This window comes from Chelmon rostratus, chromosome 11 (genome assembly GCF_017976325.1).
Source record: "Chelmon rostratus isolate fCheRos1 chromosome 11, fCheRos1.pri, whole genome shotgun sequence".
In the NCBI taxonomy this organism is placed as follows: domain Eukaryota; kingdom Metazoa; phylum Chordata; class Actinopteri; order Chaetodontiformes; family Chaetodontidae; genus Chelmon; species Chelmon rostratus.
This window is the reverse complement of record NC_055668.1, coordinates 17,875,892-17,896,823: the sequence shown is the minus strand read 5'-3', so window position 1 is coordinate 17,896,823 and position 20,932 is coordinate 17,875,892. Positions and strand designations below refer to the sequence as shown.

The window sequence follows — 20,932 nt, the reverse complement described above, 5'->3', positions numbered from 1 at the left end:
CCAAGAGCAGCAACGCCGGACAGGAAACAGGACTCTCTCAACAATGCTCTTTTAGAGAAAGAGTTGATGAGGCATAGGTCATATAGTTTGATAATTTCAGGAAAGAATAATTGGAGTTGTCTCTGATATGATTCAGAAGGAAAAACAAGCTTTTGCTTTACTGGGTCGGCATACAGTAGTTGCTCAAAAAAGACTGAATAGACACTTCCATTGTAAATTAGCACGTTTTAATGACATTTTACATGGAAGTCATACTCACTCATTTGCTCCCACATTGTGACTGTACGACTTCAACAACTCCTCAGAGGTGGTGACAGTGTTGTATTTCTTTAATTTGTGGTTTTAAATTGAAAGGCTCTCTGGCCAAATCCAGACACATCTGTCATCGTACGGCTGTTTTTCAGTGCAAAAGCCTAAAAAAGATGAGAAAGCTGGAGGCAAAAGTTAAAGGAATTTCTCTTTGCCCCTGTAATGCTGTTGTGATGCATCCAGCTGTTGTTGTGTGGCGCACGCGCCTCCAGTTGATAGAGAAAAGGTTTGCATTTAGCTACCGGGAGTTTGTGATTTATTACCCTTTCTCACAGATACCAAGGGACGGCAGGAGGGTGTCATGCTGTAGATTAGAGTCGCCCGCGCCTCGGGTTAGTATGAAACCCAGGAAAGCAGAGCTGCTCAAATTCTGTTTTCAGGCTGATTTTTATTGCGTGTAAAACTATTCTGAGTGAATGGACTGATAATGTTATTGCAGCGCTTGTGATAATATTGCAGCGAACAGGGTTGGGAAGGTTTCCAGTTGGAGGACATTAGTGGGGGATCATTAGCATGCTGGATGCTAAAGCTGGAACTGTTTTCGTCTTCGCCACTTTGATGATGCCACAGACGAATTACTTAGAAAAGCAGTTGGGTGAGATCATCTGAAAGGAATTCTGCTTTTTTTTTCGTTGCACGAGATGTTTCTAAAATTTCCTTTTCGGCTCTGTGATTCATTCAATAGACACTAGACGTAAACATAGAGGCACAAGCAGGATTAATCATGGAGAATGACTCGAAGAGTCTTTCCCTGCCATAAGATGAATAATGAGGATGCCCAAAGATATGCAGCTTGGACCAAGAGCTTAAGAGGCAGAAAGAAGAATGCAACAAAACATCAGTAAATAGACTTTTGTTGTGCAAATGTGTTTTGCAATGATTTTATTGGCTTCCAACGATCAGTTTTATGTGTTTTTCTGAGGAATGCCCCTAATCCTGTTTTTGCTAAAGAACAAACTTGCCTCTGAAGGAAGAGTTCATTTTCTGCTGTGAATTTATAATGCAGGGGCCTAAAGGAATAGCTCACAGCTTGCTTTGATAAATCAAACACCACTTAATAAAGGTTGCTTCAGGTTTGAAGTTTTACCTTGGCCTGCTTGTGGCAGAATAATGGTGCTGCACCTCTCCGTGCTTATATGTGATTATATGATGTTGTAGAAAATCAGTGAGGCTTGAAAAGGCTTCCAGTCAACCATCATGGACTCTGCAGTATATCTCTGCAAAGTAAAGAAAGGCGCACCTCAGCCCTTTCAAAGCCGTCTCTCTGTTTTACAGGTGTGTGAGACTGGAAGAGGATAAGCTGTCAGAGTTTGTTGTAAAGGATGCCAGACAGACTCTGCTACTTCCAGAAGAACATATGGAGGGATTTAAGCACTTCCCTTTTCGTTTTGTGCACCGGTCCTCCCATGAATACAGGCCGCAGCTCTTATTATTCTGCAAAAAAACCAGCTGATTTAATTTGAAAGTGTTTGTAAAATAATGAAGGCTGTGAAACGCCATCACACGCATAAGCCGAACATCTAATCTTCACTGGCAGCGCTGATGGCTCTTAATGCGCCCTCTGTCCCATTTCAGTTACAATACGTGGCTCATTGCTTAATGCACCGGGCCACCAAGGAGCATTAAGTGCTGCTCATGTAATGGCGTGAAGCGGTGCTCGGTCACGTGGCTTAAAACTTTGAGACATTCATATCTTCTCCACCCCGAAAACACAAACCCCTGGAAAGTAATAAAACAAAGAAAAGACCGCAGGACCTTTGTGAAAACAAGGATAGTGCACATGGAGGACAGGGCTCTTAGGAGAGAGAATGTCAGCTTCTCATTTTTTGGGAAAGTTTGACAGTTTTTCCACTTGCTTTTTTTTCCCCCTCTAACATCAGGCATGGCTGGCAGTTCTCAAGGGCTTTGTTTGTGGGTTTGTAGCCAGAAAGCCAAGCAAGGTGAGAGCTTCCTCATGGCTGAAAAGAGGAGCAGGCGGTTGGATAATAGATTTTCCCTGACTGGAACGCTGACAGCGTCCTGACCGGCGCTGTACTCTTTTTTTGTGCTGCCAGCAGCTTACTTTCTTCACATCGATACACATGCTCCTGGTTTGCAGCGACTAGACGTGTCAATGGGCTCTCGCATAGATTGTTGTTGGCATTTTTCACGTGTACCAAAGCCAAGTGTAGTTTGTAGAGTTTTTTCTTCTTCTTCTTTTCGGTGGCGCTGGGTGGGGAGAACTCGGGCGTTGAGCAGAAACGAAGCGATGTCTGGAAACATCATATAAGCGAATATCACCAGACATGTTTGAACTGGACTCACAGCTATTTTGACTACTCGGGTTCCGATACCCGTAAAGATTTTTTTAGCCATTTTATTTCATGTAAAGCTTTTTTTTTTTTGTAACTGCTGGCTGCTAATACCCTGTTTCATATGTTCTTTAACATCAGGAAGGTGAATGTTTGTTATTACAGGAGAAGCAGCAAGGAGTTGTGCACATTTCAAGCCAAGCCAAAGCCACATTAAGACACTGAATTCTACAAACGTCCTTTATGATGCTGACTGCAGCCCAACCCCCACAAAGATTCACTGGTATTGAAGTATGAAATAGTTATGATCAGCATACATGCAGGCTGGTAATCTGTTGTCCTCCTGCTAGCTCACGTGTTGCAAACTGATGTGAGCGGTGAAGCTCAGAGGGTGCTGCTGCAAAACTCTAGAACCGTGATGTCAAGATTGAGGAGCCAAGTTTATATTGTGTGTGTTTGTTTGTTTATACTTGCCAATTCTGCGATCAGCTCATCTCAGCCCTCCTTCACTTTCTTCCAGATCATGGATGAGACCCAGACGCAGATAGCCTGGCCCTCCAAGCTGAAAATCGGAGCCAAGTCCAAAAAAGGTGACTATTTTTTTCCTTTTTATCCCATATTCAGATCATTCTTATATTGGAGCCATTGCATTGCACTGCTTCCATTGCTTTTGCCTTATGCAACTTTGATGATATTTCAAATAAACACTTAACTCTCCATGCATCAAAGTCCATGAACTCCGTTTTCATGCCTGTCATTAAATGTATAACTTAAACGCCGTTCACTACAGCTAACAGACACTCTGCTATGCTTGCAGGTAATTTCTGAAGATGTGTAGCAATAACACTAAAGGCTAAACTTCTTGCGTAACAGCATAGTTGTGATAACTTTCCACCTGAGAGAGGTTAATGATTATGAGTTGGTGTTGTTTAAACCAGAAAAATGTTCCCAGGAAAGTCATTGGACTGACCAGAGGGAAGAATTTCAAGGTTGCACAGGCATGAATTATTAAAAAGTTAATTGAGGAGTTTGAAAAGACGGAAGCGTGCGTGTTTTCCGTTCCTCTCGAGCTAGCACCTTCATCTTCGCTGAGGAATTTGTGATTGTGCTGGAGGAGGCGGAGTGCTGGGGGTCGCCTGTATCGAAGCTCGTGCATATTATTGGCTAAGTTGCTCCAGCGCTCTGGTACCAATAAAACATTATCACGGTTATTTAAAGCTCTTCCGGGAGGAGGTGAGACGGGGGTGAGGAGTAGATGTAGCCGTGCCCACTTTGTTGTCCCTTGGGGAATTGCTGGTGTGCGTCTTCAAGCCAGATGTGGAATCCAACGACATTATGTAACTTCCTCACAGAAAACAGTGGATGGGGTTACATCAGAGTCTTCTCTCTGGATGCTTAATCAACTGTAAGTCCTGGCAGTCCATTCACCTACAACCATCCGTTTCTCCCAAGTATTAGTTCATTCATAAAACCTGCACCCATCACCACCTGGGGCAGATGTTCTGCATACGAAGCGAGGCTATTTAAGACTCTGACCTATGATTTGTGGCCTGTCAGATTCTTCGCCCTGTGTTGCGTAAACCGAGAGGAGCAGAGGGGAAGAATGTTGGATTCTCACTTTGTTATCCTATGAGCGAATGCGTTTTAACAGCCTGAGCTCATGGGAGGGAGCGAATGGGCACAATTGCTAAATAAAGAATATTCTACTCAGGCTTAGATTGTGCTGTGGATGAGTTAAGATGCAACACCTGGTAGCTAAAACCTCACAGAAGCCATCAGGAAAGTTACTTGAAACAATCCTCCGCATTCCTTTCACCCCTCATCACTCGCTCATTGGATGTGAGCAACGCAAAGCTCACTTGCTCTGCCCCTAAAATAGCCGATGACGTGGTTGTTTTGTTGGCGCCAATTGTTTTAATGTAAAATGGCTCTCTATAGGTTTTAGTTCGCCCTGTTTTCCTGGACTTATGCATCAATTTTCATGCGCAGTCTGGTATCAGTTACACTCGGCACGATAGCGGCATACGGGAGGAGATTTGTATGTTGTAACCTCTCCCCGTACAGGGCCGCACTCCATCAAAATGCCAGCTCCTCCATTTCATTCATCACCTGCAGCCAGCCATCCCTGCCACCTGCGTATGAGTGATAAGGCCAGTTGTTAGCCATCATCAGCACCCTGTTCGTGATTAAATACAGTGAGGAGCCATATCACTCACACACAGACTCAGAACTGTGCGTCAGAATGGTCGATACTGTGACATACTTTATGTTTTACACGTGTTTTTATTTCAAAAGCTGATTAAGAGTTTTTTGTTTTTGATGTGATAAATATCTTAATACTGCTCCCTCTTGCCAGTTGTCTGTTTCAACATTTCTGCAGATGTTTTGAATGAGAAACACAGAGCCAAAAGGACTTAATTCCCTTCATTTGTGTGGTATTTTTGAATGTAGTTCTCAGCTGGAAAAATGCTCCAGCTTTGCCAGTATAGAGCTCCGGGTCAAAAGGTTTCTTCTCTGTCAAGTGGAACTATGTAAAATCGGTGCGACTGAAACTCTTTTTGCAGCTGCAAGGCTTCTCTTGTTTTCTGTTTGCTTTTCTAGGTGTTGTGTGTGCCAAATTAAGACTTAAAGTGTTTTTTTTTGTTTTATTCCACAATCAATCATCAAAAAAGAGCATACAGCACAGTCCATTTCAAAAATGCGGGGGTGTTCTACATCACGACTGCAACACTCGTTTAGGCTGGCTAATGTTTGCCAGATGTGCTGAGCAGGTTAGACACTGGAAGAACCCTACTCCCTCCAATGGTCATAGTGGGTACCACAGGAGGAAGTGGAGGGATTTCTTTTGTTCACAGCAACAGCTGTATGATGGGAAAATTTCCTGGAACCAGCACTGAGGCTGTGATAGGTCTCTGACCGCTCTCTCGGCTCTTTTTCCTTTTGTTTTCTTGGTTTTGTTTTCCTGTCTCAGCTTGGTTTTTGTTTAGTTCCTACCCCTCAAGCCTTCTGAGAGCTGTTGTGCACTCTCTTATTTGATCTAGCATCTATAGCAGTGTGTGTTGAGCTCTCCGGACCACTGTGACACTCTGTGCTTGTTTGTTAGCACTGTGTGGTCCCCCTAGATCCCAGTTATCCCATTAAACAGAGAGCTGAACCTCTGTCAGATACTTATAAAAAAACTGAATTCTTCATTCTAGGCAGCCCATGTTCTGCCGCTCTCTAAAGAAGACTGAGATCATGTGCTCTCCCATTTTGCAGCTCCACAGAGAGCATCTTGGTTTGGCTTTAGTGAGTTTTGACGTAGTAATACATCATCTAAAACATTCTGTAAATCGGGAACCTTCCCCGTTCCCACCACAAAAAATGTTCCGGCCATCTTTTCTCTAGGTGTTCTCATTTCTGCACCGTTTAGCATTTTTCACTCCCAAGATCCTTTAAAGTGTAAACATGCATGTGCAGGGTTCTCCAAGGCCCCAACGACTTGTGACAGTAAATCTGATCCAGCGAGCCCTGTCTGAAGCCTATACTGTAAATCTGAGACGCTGTAAGTTTGCATATGGGGAGGGGTATTCCTGGAAGGGGGCTCAGCCGACTTCCTGCTTCTCAGTACAGTTAACACAGGGCCGATGGACCATGGGTGTGTAGTACATGTGTGTGCACATTTGAATCTGTGTGCGTGCGCTCGTGTGTTTTCACATTTGCGTTCTCCAGGGGTCCAGCATGCGGCAGAGCCAGATGTAGGCTTACCCAACACTACACAGACGCAAGCATTAGCTTTGAATGGTTAGGTATGCAGTGTTTGGTTATTTTAACTGGAGTATTTCAAGGCTGAGGAGGCCTCTGAAGACCTTTACGTGCACAATCTTCTGTGTGCCCACTGAGTGTATTTACACAAAAATCAGGATGTCTCAGTTTTTCTTGCAGGGTGGTAAATCGTCCTTTCTTGAAGAAACGGCTGATATAGAGCACACATAGACACACTGCGTCATGTGCGACAAAGTCTCTTAGAAAGACGCTGGAAAATGAGTTCTTGTGTGATCTGCAGTGACTGACTGGCAGAATGAGGTCCAGGAAAATGAGGCGATAAGCATCACATGACTGTCTCTGTCTTCCGTCGAGGCTAAATTGCAGCAGAACAGCTCACTTCAGCTCTCGTGTTTCTGTGGCCTCTCCTGACTGATGGACTGGCTGAATATGATTCCACAGAGCTGCACCACCCCTCCCCCTCCCCGCTCGGTGTGGTCGCTTGCCGACTTAAATGAGTCTCGGCAGATATCAAAGCGGCAATTACTGTTGCAGAGCTGTTCTGACGCGCTGTAATTTGTTGACAAATGCAGACTGTTGTGTCATGTTTCATTAAACGGGTTTAACTCGTGTCCCGCTCTCACATTCTGCTTCTGCCTTTTATCAGCACATTAAACACACTCTTCCTCTCCCACTTTTAATGCTTCTCTTTTTTTTTCCTGCAGATCCACACATCAAGGTGTGCGGGAAGAGGGAGAATGTGAGGGAAGCCAAAGACAGAATTATGTCCGTCCTTGACACAAAGGTACAGTAAACGTCTTCATCCCAGTGAAGATGGGCTTCATGTGTGTGCCCTCTCCTCTTTTTGTTCTTTGTGTCTCACCCTCTCCTGTCGTTCGGTTGGACCAAATGTACTTTGCATCTGCTCTCCCACTGTCCGAGTGACAGATTGCGCTCCGCAGCGTGGTACAACTTGGCACTAATGTCACCAGATACTCACATCCCGAGCTTTGCCGGGGATTGCGGTGTGTGCATTGCAGGCTTCATTGCCATGGCAACACAAGAAAATCACGTACCTGGGCGACTGCGCTGCAGCACCCCCTGGGGGCAAGCAATCATCCATGCACTTTAAACATCCAGGCACAAAAGAGCAACACATGATTGGCTTAGTTTGTAGCATTTCATATGGTTTTGTCACGAGAAGGCCATTTTAGTCTGGCAGAGACACAGCAGAGGTATTTGATAATTTGATTCTTCTTTTTTTTTTAAATGCTGCATGTTTTGTTGCTCATTTGCCGCTTTTCTAAATAATTGCAGCATGTGAAAGTGTTTAAAAGAGGGAGAAATGTTAAGTTTTTGGTCTTGTGACTGTTAAGATGGAGTAAATGGGGACAGATGCTGCTCTGGGCTTTCAGTGAAGCAGCAGTTCTAATCAGAGGAGCAGGGAGCGTTTATACACTGTAAAACGTCACATAGCTGTAAAAACAGACAAATGACCGGAGATGATGGTTATGTAGTGATTTCAATAAGCTGTCGGTGGTGATATTGGATACGCTGTCGTGCCTTGGGCACACTATCGACTGCACTGCATAGATGGCTTCATTACCCAGCAGTCACTAGGGGAAGACAGTTAAAGCTATTTTTGACTTGTAATGAATGCAGTGAAAATGTATAAAGTTTAATATTTGGTCATTTTTTTGTCATTTCTATCTGAATTATTAAATGCCTTTGAAATACATATATAATAACACTTTTTTCTTAGTACTGTGCTCCACTTACTGAGCGATCACAAGTGCTATCAATCATCATTTTCCTCCCGACCCTCTCTTTCCGGCTCATTAGAGTAACAGGGTAACCCTGAAGATGGACGTTTCCCACACGGAGCACTCGCACGTTATCGGCAAAGGTGGCAACAACATCAAGAGGGTGATGGAGGAGACGGGGTGCCACATCCATTTCCCAGACTCCAACAGGAACAACCAGGCAGAGAAGAGCAACCAGGTTTGTGTTGCTGCAGCATAGATTTACACAGGCATAGAGTGGGTGGAGCGAGCTGTTTACTGCTGATCAAAGAGTTTCCCTCGCTCGCTTTAATCTCTCGAACCACAACATTGCACCATGATTATGTTTTGAGCGTAAGTGTGCTGCGTTCAGCTTCCTCGAGTGTTTACTGTCGGCGCTCCCTCCGCGAGTTATTTTCTCTAGTAGTAGCTTAGGTTGTTGGGTTTAAGGTTCCAAACAGGTTGCAGAGAGTCGATCCAGTCGGCTGTTTTGATTGGCCAAAGTCGAGGAAGCCAGTGTGTTTTGTTTGGACTCCCTGGAAGAGCATGGCATCCCGCTGTAATTACCATTATAGTGAAGTGAGGACTTCTGGAAAGCGCGCTGCCGGCATTAGATGGTTATCTCAGCCAGGTGCTCTACAGTGCACCTGCGTATCAAAGTTATTTTTTAAAGGGCTGCTTCACTGATTTCAACCATATCTCTTTGTAGACCATTAAACTCGCCAGCGCTCTGTATCTCAGGCTGCTCAGCCCTCTGCCGCCTCACTCTGATGATGCAAGTATAGGCTGATAAGTGGCAAGCAATTCCCCTCAGGCCTGAGGCCCCTTAAGCTATCTCTTTTTTTTCTGTTGCCGAAAGCGTGCTGACTGCAGCCGAGCCTTTGACACGTGGACAAGTGTTGATAAGCAAATGTAGATAACTGTGACATCAGTGAATTGGCTGCTCACCTGTCACTCTCACCGGAGCAGGTAGGATTCAGGATATGGATCGAACACGCTTCAGCTAACATAAGGCTTCACAACGGTTTTCATGTTGAAAGAGATTATTGCTGCTCACATCCTGCCATGTCCGCGCATGTGTGTGCGCGCACATGCGTTTTGTTTGTGTGGAAGTAATGGGAGCCAGAGATGAACCAGACTGACCTGCTTCATATTTGCTTACTCATTTCTTCTTTTAAGGATTTTGCTCCCAAAATCAGGTTTTTATTTGTTCTGGAGCAGCAACACTGCAGATCAGATCTTGGTTTGCGCCACAGTGGCGAGCAGTTGACCATGAAAGAGGATGAATGTAATGAGACTGTTTATCACCTTTTCCATTTCTATGGAAATGAACTTAATCTGGCCTCTCATGTTTGTGGTTGTCTTAAAAGGTCAATTACTTTAATTGTTGAGGCCATTTCTAATCACAATGTTGCATTCATGGTAACTGTAATGATGTGGTTCAAGAACATAAAACATTAACTGGAAATATGTCACAAAAAGGGATTAGGTTTCAGTTTAGAGGAGGCCTTTAAACTTTTGCGGTTTGCATTATGATTGTTCTAGATTTTGCTTTCAACATTGAAATTAACTGTATGCAACGATCTGAGCCATTGTTTGTCTTGGACTGCCGTAGAACTGGCCAGCTGATTTACATGTAACGTTTTATTGTGAACAGGTGTCCATTGCGGGGCAGCCAGGAGGGGTGGAGGCAGCTCGAGTAAAAATAAGGGTAAGTTGGAACTCGGCCACGTTCGTTTTAAAGGAATACTCCGCCCAAACGCTCGTTCCCTGCAGGCATGTGAATTTGCAGTTTTGACCTACAAGCAGCCCAACGATTGTGGTCGGCTTGAATCTCTGACAGTGTGCAGTTGACTGCGCTGCTGACCAATTTTTACAGCGGAAAAAGCATCATCGTATTTTTGCCAAGTATATGGCTGCCTCAGTTTTCGCACACATTACCCTGATGACCCCGCTAAGATCATGCGCAGGCGTGTGTATATGTTTTTACGGATTACGGTGCAGCCATTCATTTCTATGTGGAAGAAGGTGAGACACCTGTGTGAGTGAGCGCCTCTTTCGCTTTGTGCAGAGTTCAGTCGGATCGATGACATGAAATTGTGCCCACTGCCGCTTTGAGAGAGGAGGTGGGATCGAGCTCTCGTTCAGGACATATTTATACTTTCGTTTTATAACTGCAGGGCAAAATACCTTGAGCAGCAGCTTGGCTGTGGCGAGCACAAGGACAGTGACACAGATTAAATCCAGGAAACCGTGCATAAATAACACATTTGCGGACTTGTGCTGTTAGCCTGCGAGCCTCACCAGCCCTTGCAGTGTTTATTTACAACCCTGCTCATGCTATTTCCTGTTTCCTCCACCGCATGAGTACATTTCGCCTGCTGACTTTCAGCCCGACTCCATCCACGCTCGCTCATTAGCTCGTGTTAATTTTGTCAGATAATTCTTGATTTAGTCCTGTGTCAAATGTCCTTGTTAGTCGTTTGTGTTTTTTTTAAGTTGACTGAGAGTCTGGGCATTTCGGTCTCATCTTAGTTAAAGAAAACCGTATCTGGTTTATTGTAGTTTAGGCCAATGATGACTTTTAGTCTTTTTAGTCATCAGATTTTATTAAACAGTTTAATCAAGCTTAAAAAACAAGTTTAAATTTCATTAATCTACCTCATTTTTTTGTTTTGAGTCATTTTTCTTTTTTAAATTACGTTTTAGTTTCAACAACAATACTGCATGGTTGATATAGTCACAGTTAACATTTAATGATGTCAGTGCCGTCTTTCTCGTGGAAACAAGGGTCGCTGAGGAGCACATTTAGTAATAGGGTTCGTTAATGACATTTATACTAAGCCTGGCTAAGGCCTCCAGCTAATGTGTTAGGCAGAAATCCTGATGTAGTTTACTTATTGGTACCCACATGCATCACTCCAAGCGGTCACTTTGTCAATAAACTAATCATCAGACCACAGTTGGCCAAGTTCGCTACCTAATCCCACCAGTGGAAGAGCTCCAGGATTACAGTAGGTAATTGTGCACTCCAGGCACAGTTTCAGCACTTCCTCTCAGCCGCAAGCACCATTCCTAACCTACTCCTTAACCACTTCCCTAGAGCAATTGTAAAATACAAGCATGAGCCTCAGCCCCTTTGGAATCTCCAGCCCATTTCGTAGCCTCCACTCCATCTTCAGTTTCAGCCTAACTGGAAGCCCGACCTCCAGCCTCAGCTCTGTGGGCGGAGGACCTCTGTGATGGCGTGAAGTGTTACATCCCTGAACTTTTGCTTTATTTCAACACCGCAGCAGTTGTCTGCAGCGAACACGTTCCTCCGCTGTGGACTGACCGACGCTAAGAATGCGTGTGTGCATGTGAGGATGACTGAGTGAGTGAGAGAGGAAGGGGAAGGTCACGCTGGATACTTGGGCAGTGTGCATTGGCTTTTGTCGGCATGTATGCGTACCCATACCTCTTCATGCTTAATGGTTGTTTTCATAGCAGCGAGCCACAGCCCAGTTCATCTACTTAAAAAAAAATAATGAATAACCAAACCTGACCGTAGCAGTGTTGTACAAAGGTGGTTCTAATATAAACTGTAGAGAACCACAAAGATCGCTCGGCTTCCTGAGAATACACAGTCAGAGGATGAAGAGGGCGGATCAAAAGACAGGTTTCCCTTTAAGCCGCTTTGGCTTCTTTCGATGGAGCCTGACCTTCATGCTCACCTCATTCCATTACACCTAAATACCTCGTATGCTAGAAAACTCTCAATACTCACAACAAGACAGCTTTAATTTATGTATGAGCTGCATCACTTAACCTAGAAGCAATTTCCTCAAATGCAGCGAGGAAAAGCAGCACATATGCTAGAGAAGGGTCCTCGATAAACCATCCCATTTCTCATTCAGTCATAATATACAGCGTATTTCTGCATGAATGGAATATATGCACAGTAATTTGTCAGTAAATACATACCGCCTTGTCCAGAGTGAGTGTGACAGCAGGGTTACATTGTAAATGGAAGGTATCTAATTTTAGAGCAAATCTGCATGTTTAACTAATAAACATCAAGTTTAACATTTTTTGTGTTTGCACCAGTTTTGCTTTAAACGTTTTCGCACATTTTTGAAAATGCATTTACTTGCTGTCTTGCCGACAGATGAGACCACTCTCATTTTTGTCTGCTCAGAATGAACCCATGATGCAGGAGACAGTTAGCATAGCTTAGCATAAAGAATGGGCAGCTAGCACTCATCCAAAGGTGAAAAAACCCTACCTACTAACACCTCTAAAGCTTGCAAATTTGCATCTTGTTTGATTAAATTGCTCAGGAAGCATATATCATTTATCTTCTCATCTAACGCTCTCCAAAAAATAAGAATAATATCCCGAAATATCAAACTGCTCCTATTTTTATAAGAGGAATTAGAGGGATTTTTGGAAAGCTGCATTGTGCTGATATGAAAAAAGAGTCTCTCTTGACCCCCTTCCTCCCCAATGTTCCACTGTTGAGGTTGCCACTGCACAACAGTATACAGCATGATGTGTGTTTGGTCCTGGGTGGCCCGTAGACCACATCCTCCCCCCATCTCTCCTGAAACCAGAAGTGGCCGGGTTGTGTCTTCTCCCTGGGCTGCATCGGCGATGAACGTAATGTCCCTTTCAGGTCTACTGTATTCTTGAGGCCGTCTTGGGTGGAGAGCTGTTTGAGTCTGTAGCAAGTCGGTTGTTGAGGTGATGGATTCCCTGGGGGTTTCTTTGAGCTTTCAGAGGTGGAGCTGACGGGCAGGTGATGAAAGGTCTGGCCAGTTGCTTTACCTCCAAGTTATTTTCATTTTTCTTCATCTCTCACCCTGGTGTCAGGAGAACTGAGGCTCTCTAACAGCGCTTTCAGACTGAATACATGTGAAACTCATATCTGCCAGGTAGACGTCTCGAAAAAAGCTGAGGTCAGCTCCACCATAAAAATCAGTCCATTCTTCATTCAGCGCCCGACTCCTGCTGCTCTGCTTGTCCTCTCTTGCATTTCCCTCAGTGCTGACCTAAATTTCTCGAGACCTCTGAGAGCGAGTGCTGAAACGTGATATAAATGTAAGGCCAAGCGCATATGGGACTGATCAGGGTTGCATTTCTTTGGTCAGAGCAATTCATGCTGCTTGCCCTTCACTGGCAGCCAAAACCATAGTGGCCCTCTGCCCAAGAGTCACTGTTTGGATAACACTGTGTGTGTGAGAGAGAGCGTGCATTCATTCTCCTCTTTGTGAGTGTGTGTTTGTACATTCCCTGCAGTTTGTCCCTGTATGGGTGTGTGCCTCCCATGCATGCATAAATATGTGTATGCATGAAGCGAGGCCTTCCACTCTGCATTTTATTTTGTTTGAATGACTGCTGTGACACAAATGACAAGAGCTGATGTCCTTTGCAGCTCCTGTGGTTTGAATCAGTGACTTGAAATTAATGTATAATGCATGAGAATGAACCGTAGCCTGCAGAACTTTTAAACCGTAGCTTGCACGACTGTGCTGCCATAATGTTTAAATCAGCCCTCCCATGATGTGCTACCACCACTACACTGTAGCATACTTGCTGTAACAAAGGGTGCCTCTCTTATTGCTGGTACTGCTGACCTCATTTTGATTAACATCTCTGGATTTATTTTAGCTGACAGACTCCATTTTTGCCACCTTCTGCTAAAGGAAGGATTGTTATGTCTGTGCGTCAGTTAACATAAGTCTGCGCTGTGTAAATAAATCACCCTTTTACTTCTGTGGTTTTACTTGGTGTCCAAATGGTCTTAATCAGCGTGAGCGACAGCACAATGTGATGTAAGCCGCTATACTGTGCCTGTTATGATTTTGTTAAGAAGTCTGGCACGGTTGTGTTTTATTTCCCTATTTTCTCACAGCAGTGGGAGCATAATGATGACCAATCTAACTTTACATAACTGCAGCATTTCAGCAGCCGTCATGATGTGTCAGTGATGCTCGTAGAAACATGATGATTCTCCGCTATCACTTCACTCCTCTGTTCTCCTTCTGTCCCGCCACATTGCAGGAGCTGCTCCCTCTCGTGTTGTCTTTCGAGCTTCCCGCCATCATGCAGTCTGACCCCAGCTCCCCCACCGTGCAGCACATCTCGCAGACGTACAACCTCACAGTCTCCTTCAAGCCCCCGACTCGCCTCTACAGGGCCACCGGCGTGGTTCGTGGCTCACAGAACAACGCCAACGCCGTCAAGGTGAGGGGGGGGGGTCTCATAATTTAGAAGTGAATATTGGACAGTTGAGTGAATGGTGGTGTATTAGTTTAGGTTTATTCTTTAAATCGGAGAGAAATTCTGAAGAGACAAAGTCATAAAGGTTCAACCCTACTTGCAGCCAGTGCGTCCAGCAAAAGACGCTTGAACGACTAACTGAACCCTGACCCGAGCGCTCCTCGTCACTCATGCCAGTGTAAAAATATTTGCGTTAATACCCTCACTCTTCTCCACCCGTTTACACAGCAGGCCACAGACCAGGAGAACGTTTCCAGAGCTACTGTGTCAGAACCCACCGACACTGTCAGCGTTCCTCACTTTTCTCGTATAACTGCCTCATTGCTTTAAGCACCACAAGGGCAAGAGAGTGCTGAGAGATGTTCAGTCGCTTGAACTGGGCGGCTGCTGGGTCAGATCCCCCCCTAAGAGAGAGACGCTGTCCCACGACTGTACCAGAATGCTTGATTGAGTTCCACTTTTATTTTGGATTGAGCTTCTTACTGTGTTACCGCTCTGCAGCTCGTTTATGCATAAACATACTGAACATTTTATGTAGATACACGCAGATGCACTTCATCAACTGGCATCTGACATGTGGCGAATTCTGCCAAGGGGTCTTCTCATCATCTTCCCACCGACTCACTTTCCTCCAGTACCGAGCCTCTGTTGCCAATGTGGAGCGCAGTTCAGTTTGGAAGTGACTGCATCTGGCATATATGCACTTATTTATTCACGCATGCTTATGCACTTCAGTTTAAATTTGCACGCCAGAGTGTATTTCTTCACCTTCCTGTGCTCTCTGTACAGTTAATATGTGCGTATGTACGTATGCAGAAGCACGGCCCCCTCTGAGCGTGTGGTAGGTCTGAGGGGTCAGGCCGGATCGGGAAGCATGCCAGATTAAGGCTCGAGGATTAGAGGAATGTGTGTGCTATGTTATGTGGTGGTGTGAGACCCTTGGAACACCTTCAAGGATTGCCAAAACCGCTGCAGATTGTTGTGTTATGCTGGCCGCAGTGTGTGAATTCCCATTGCACACTGGAAATTACTTACTTTACTAGGCCAAGTGATGGCTTGCAGAGACATCGAGGAATGAGAGTGGCCAGCAGATGCAGCGGAAAATACCATCGTTTCCACTGGTTATATAGAAAAAAAATGGTGTTTTCTCTAGGCAACATGGCTCTGCTTCTCTCCTCGTTAACCAATTAGTTTGTAATGTGGTCTGGCTGTTGCTCATAATGAAATATTGTGTCAGATGTGTTCTTTGCTCATTAACTCTTTGTCTCATCCGTCTCATGTTTGATATTCTTGTGAGAAGTCAGTAAACTGTCCATTATATTCTTTATTTTAGTGTTAAATCTTGTTAGGCCACCTCTACAATTAGCATCTGTTACACTCAAACTGCACACTGCTCATACACAATGAATATTGGCAGTACTGCTGAAAAGATAAGTCGATTTATCAATGAATTGGCAGATGATTTATCTACAGTGGTTAATTAGATAATAGATGATAATTAGTACAAATCCCAAACAGTTGCTGTTCCAGCCTCTCGAATCTAAGGACTGGCTGCTTTTTTCATATTGGAATCCATCATGGTATCTACATCTGTATCTGTATTGAATATTTTTTGGTTTTGGACTGTTGGTGGAACAAAACAAGCATTTGAAGACAGTACATTGTTGTAAACTAAGCAATCACAAAATGATCAACAGATAAATTAATTATGCAAATGCTCATCTGCTAGCATGAATGCTTTAGTTGTCATGTAAAATGACTTGAATGTCTCAACAACTATTGATGATTGCCATGAAATGTTCCTCTCGTGATGAAATGTTATAACTTTAGTGATCCCGACTTTTCATCTAGCGCCCCCATCAGGCCAAAATTCTTTTATGTTATTTTATTTTGTTTCATGACCAAATACATGCACACTAATAACATTCTCCTCAGCCTCAGCTAATTGGCTTCTGTTAGCACACTAATCTGAGATGTGAACATGGTAAACGATACCTTCTTTAGCATGTTAGCATATTGACAATAGTTTCGCAGAGTCGCTAGAATGACAAGAGACTCTTCAAATCATTAAAATCATGTATTTTTTCCTCGTCATCCTTGTTTCTCCAGAGGGGCACGGCTCTGCTGTTGGAGCACCTGGCTGGCAGCCTGGCTAGCACCATCTCAGTCACCACCCACTTGGACATCGCACCCCAGCACCACCTCTTCATGAAAGGCCGCAATGGCAGCAACATCAAGCACATCACCCAGAGGACGGGAGCCCAGATCCACTTCCCTGACCCCAACAGCCCCCAGAAGAAATCCACAGTCTACATTCAGGGCACCATTGAATCGGTCTGCCTGGCACGGCAGTACCTCATGGTGTGTACCTTGTGTGTGTTTAGCTTATTGGCATCCGCTGGTTGAAAAGGTTGGCTTTAAAATGCTGTTTTTGTGGTGGAGGGATGGCATTGGCAGCATATTCCTTACATAGACAGATTTCACATGCTGTGCGGTAGCAATAATGGATGTCATTGTTTCACTAACATCGTCATGGTATGTGTGAATGATGCGTGGGTTTTGAGATGGGGTTTAAGAACCAAACCATGATTGCCTTTGGGGGTTTTGAATAGCCTTGGGAGAGGTTTGCTTGGCTCTGCTCACGCTGCTGAAATGTCCAGTTATACAACAATTGTAGCCGACTCAAGGTCGGCCTGCCTGCGTGATTTATAACCACATACCTGCATGTGAGATGGACACACATATGCATCAGCTTGGCCTTAATGTCCTGTCTGTATACAGATTATCCTTATTGGTGTTAATGGTGCTGGTTTGGCTTGCATGCACAGTAGATTCTGGTGGATTTAAATTTCAGCCCCGTCTGTAATTCAGAGGTCTGCACATTACCATTAGCTTTTGGAGCAGGAGGAAGCGCCTCACATTTAAATTTCTGCTGGTTAAAAATGCTCTGTGGTCATTCTTGTTGTGTTGCCTGTGACCACTGAGGCTACCCTTATCTGAATTACTTAGGAATATAATCAGATGTCTGTTTCAAAAATGTGTAAAAGTGATGGCTCTTTAATTACCGTTGGCTAAAAGCTTCTGCTGAGCTGGTGCGTATAAGACATCTCGGGCGTAAACAGCTTTGGCTCTCTGTGTGAGGATCCATAATGTGGGGCAATAATTCTGCCAGAGCTGCCTTCTCTTTGTCTGCGGTCTCCCATTTGGCCCCAAAGACATTTAGCAAATGCCAGAGTTGTTGCAGTGACTAAACATGACTTTCTCTTGGTGTGGACACACAAGAAGGAGCCTGTCAGCGTCTGTCTGAGTGAGAGAGTGAAATACGACTTGTGAGAGAAGAGTCAGAGCAGGAGAGGAGATGTGTAGAGAGCAGGGGAGGAGAGAGGGAGTTGAGGAAGAGGGGATGAGGACAAAGAGGAGTCGGGGAGTCTCTCTGAAAGTGGAGGGCGAGAGTGGACATACAGGAGTGAGTAGAGCGGCCCTGCTCTCCGCAGCGTGCTGTGTGATTTGGCCCCTTCCAGCCAGACTGTAGATTACAGCTCCAATCTCAGGCCCTGTCAGAGCCAGCCTGGCTCTATGCTCTGCTGCTAATTACACCCACTCACAATAGGAGTGCTGTCCAGCACTCGGCCCAAAATATAGATGTCTGTGGCGCTTGTGGTGGTGATCATGCAAAATAGATTGCTCTTGGCGGAATTTCCCAAGCGCTGTGTGGGATGAATCCAGCCGTGATTCTTCTATTTATTGGTATGGCTAACATGTAGGTCTACAAATGGTATAGCATAAAGGGAAATTTACTACTGTTTTGAGAAACAGCCTATAATATAGGGACACAGTTGGTTCTGAAAGATGTTAATCTGCAGCTGCATGAGAAAACTTTTATTTTGTGTTTGCTCCACAGGGCTGCTTGCCTCTGGTATTAATGTTTGACATTAAAGAGGACATTGAGGTGGAGCCCCAGTGTATCACAGCACTCATGGAGCAGCTGGACGTCTTCATCAGCATCAAACCAAAGCCAAAACAGCCCAGCAAGGTATGACACCAGGCTTACACTCTCACAGCATGGAAAAAAGTTTAGGGGATTTTTTAACCGTGCTAGTAGACGGTAACGTCAGCTGGTCGGGCAGTCACTTTGCTCCAGACTGAAATATCTGCCATAAACTTTGGTACAGACGTTCATGTTCCCCTGAGGATGCATTGGATCACATTGGTGATCTCCTGACTTTTCATCTAGCATTGTCCTGCTATTTCATTTTATTGATTTCATGTTTGTTTCTGTAGAGACATGAATATACTGTAGCTCCAGTGCTACATACTGTAGCATTTATAGCCTGAGCTAGTTTGCCTGTTTCTAGATGGGCTTCTGACATATACAAAACTCAACACAAAAAGCAGCACAAAACACTAGCAATGTTACAATGCTTTGGTTTACCTGCAAAACAAACGACACTCCCATCCCCGTCAACTGTGCTTTGCATTTACTGCCAATTAGCAAATGTTAGCATGACAACCCAGTATACTTGCAAGTTAGCATTTAGCTCAAGGCACCAAATGGGCCTCTAATTAAAGGTGGTTTTTGTAATCAGATTGACTGGATCATACTTGCTAAGCATTAAGCATTGAAAATGAAGTGTATAGAAAACAACTGATTCTATGCAGTGACCTTCAATAGGTGCTGACACCTTTATCTGCAAGAGTTTATGTCTGTTTTAAGGGGCAGTGCTGCAGCATAGAGTATATCAGCCCTGCCAATGTAACTAAACCTCCTCTGAAACCGTGAAGTTTAAAAGGAAACATATCGTAAGTTTTCACCCTGAGAAAAACGGCTGCTGTCTCACTTGTTCAAATGCTGTGTCAGACAGACGGGAAAAAAGACTACCAAGAAACAAATGAGCCCCTGTTCCACTGGAGAATTACACGCCGTCAAACGTCACTGCGTGATATTGAAATAAATTATAGATTGCCATGTCACATTTCATCACTATTCCATGAAGTAAAAAGAGTAAAACTGGAACCTTCTCGCGAAGGGAATCGCGCCACACCAACACTGAGAAGGGTTTTGGCAAAGCGACGACTGCCACAGCGGGGAATCGCTCCGCACACAGCCCGCCATGCATGTTTCACCTGATGGACGGGAACACTCTGCCTTTTTAATATGCTTCAGATATTCCAGCTAAAGAAGTAACTGACTTGATTCACACACATTCTAATTAAATTAGTGAATTATGTTGTTTATTTCATATTATATTGCGATTTGCAACCTCTTACAGTAACTGTGGTGCACACCTGTGTCATATCCAAAGCCAACCTCTAATGTTACTCATGGTCTACTGTTCTACAACATATAATATTCCTAATCATATTTCACCACTTGGCCCGGTCCTGACTGTCTCTTTGAGGTGCCCACGTCCCACCCTAAGCCAGGGCTCGGTGCCCAAACCAGACAGGCTTGTGGGGACCGGTGCAGAGGTGCCAGTGTAAACACTGACCCAGCCCAGATCCTCTTAAGAACCCTTCACTTAAACATTTTAACGAGGTGACAGCAGTAATCCAAAAGGCCCGTCCAAATGCTGTGCCTCTGTGTTCCCGGCACTTTGGCAGACCCATGAAGGAGAGTGTGTGTGTGTGTGTGTGTTTGTGTGCTGGAGAGACTGATCGTGATCAGAATCCATTTTTCAAAACCTCAGCACTGGTAACAAGACAAAGAGCCAGAACGTGATTTGTGCTGATTGTCTTTTCTTTTGTTGGTTGTGACAGGCAGGCTTCCTGGTGATGTGGAAAATGCAGAAGTTGCTAATTTAAAATCTTTCCTGTTTATAAGTCGTGATGCTTCTGTGCCTCGTGGTGCTGTATAACAGACACTGAGTAATATCGCCTCATATGTTCTTTCGCTGGTATCAATGAGCGAGATATGGTGTGTTACGCGATTGATTAGAAACGCTTTCTCTCAAACTTTTTTCTCATGTCTCCCTGTCTCTCCCACACTGCCTCAATATTTATCCTTCTAATCTTTACTTAATTCTCTCTTCCTTCCTCCCTTTTTTATGTTTGTCTCCCCCTCATCCTCCCTTTCTCTCCCTGTCTCTGGTGCCAACATTCCCTGCCCTATCTATCCCTCCCTCCTCCCCTGCCTTTTCCCCCACCTCTTCTCTGCCTTTTGGCTCCTCATCCTTCTCCCTCAACCTCCCAGTCTGTCATAGTGAAGAGCGTGGAGAGGAATGCAGTGAACATGTACGAAGCCCGAAAGTTCCTCTTGGGTCTGGAGAGCAACGGTGTGTCGTCCTCCTCGCCCTCTGTGGGGTTAAATCCCGCAACCAACGGCCCGTCCCCGTCCCTCATCTGCCCCGTCGGCCTGGACATCCTGGCCTCAGCTGGCCTGGGGCTGAGCAATCTGGGTAATGACACTGTCTGACTTGTTAAGAAAGTTTTTTCTTTTCCAGGACAAGAGGGGAACAATGCATCTGTAAGGAAAGATAAGAAGCGAGCCCCTTTTGCCTGACACAAAAAATGCATTAGAGATTGAATGCCTTTGTCGGGGAATTAATG

At 44.6% G+C, this 20,932-nt stretch overlaps 1 protein-coding gene across 1 annotated transcript in view; it reads left to right on the top strand.

Annotated features, from left to right (window-relative positions):
* Positions 1 to 20,932, top strand: part of LOC121613668 (protein bicaudal C homolog 1-like) — a 59,015-nt gene that overhangs the window by 25,489 nt on the left and 12,594 nt on the right. Inside the window, exons 3-10 of the mRNA XM_041947222.1 lie at positions 3,121 to 3,190; positions 7,070 to 7,149; positions 8,187 to 8,345; positions 9,783 to 9,836; positions 14,168 to 14,350; positions 16,496 to 16,747; positions 18,288 to 18,419; positions 20,577 to 20,781. Of these exons, the coding sequence (XP_041803156.1) occupies positions 3,121 to 3,190; positions 7,070 to 7,149; positions 8,187 to 8,345; positions 9,783 to 9,836; positions 14,168 to 14,350; positions 16,496 to 16,747; positions 18,288 to 18,419; positions 20,577 to 20,781 (1,135 nt within the window). The remainder of the gene's footprint in view (positions 1 to 3,120; positions 3,191 to 7,069; positions 7,150 to 8,186; positions 8,346 to 9,782; positions 9,837 to 14,167; positions 14,351 to 16,495; positions 16,748 to 18,287; positions 18,420 to 20,576; positions 20,782 to 20,932) is intronic.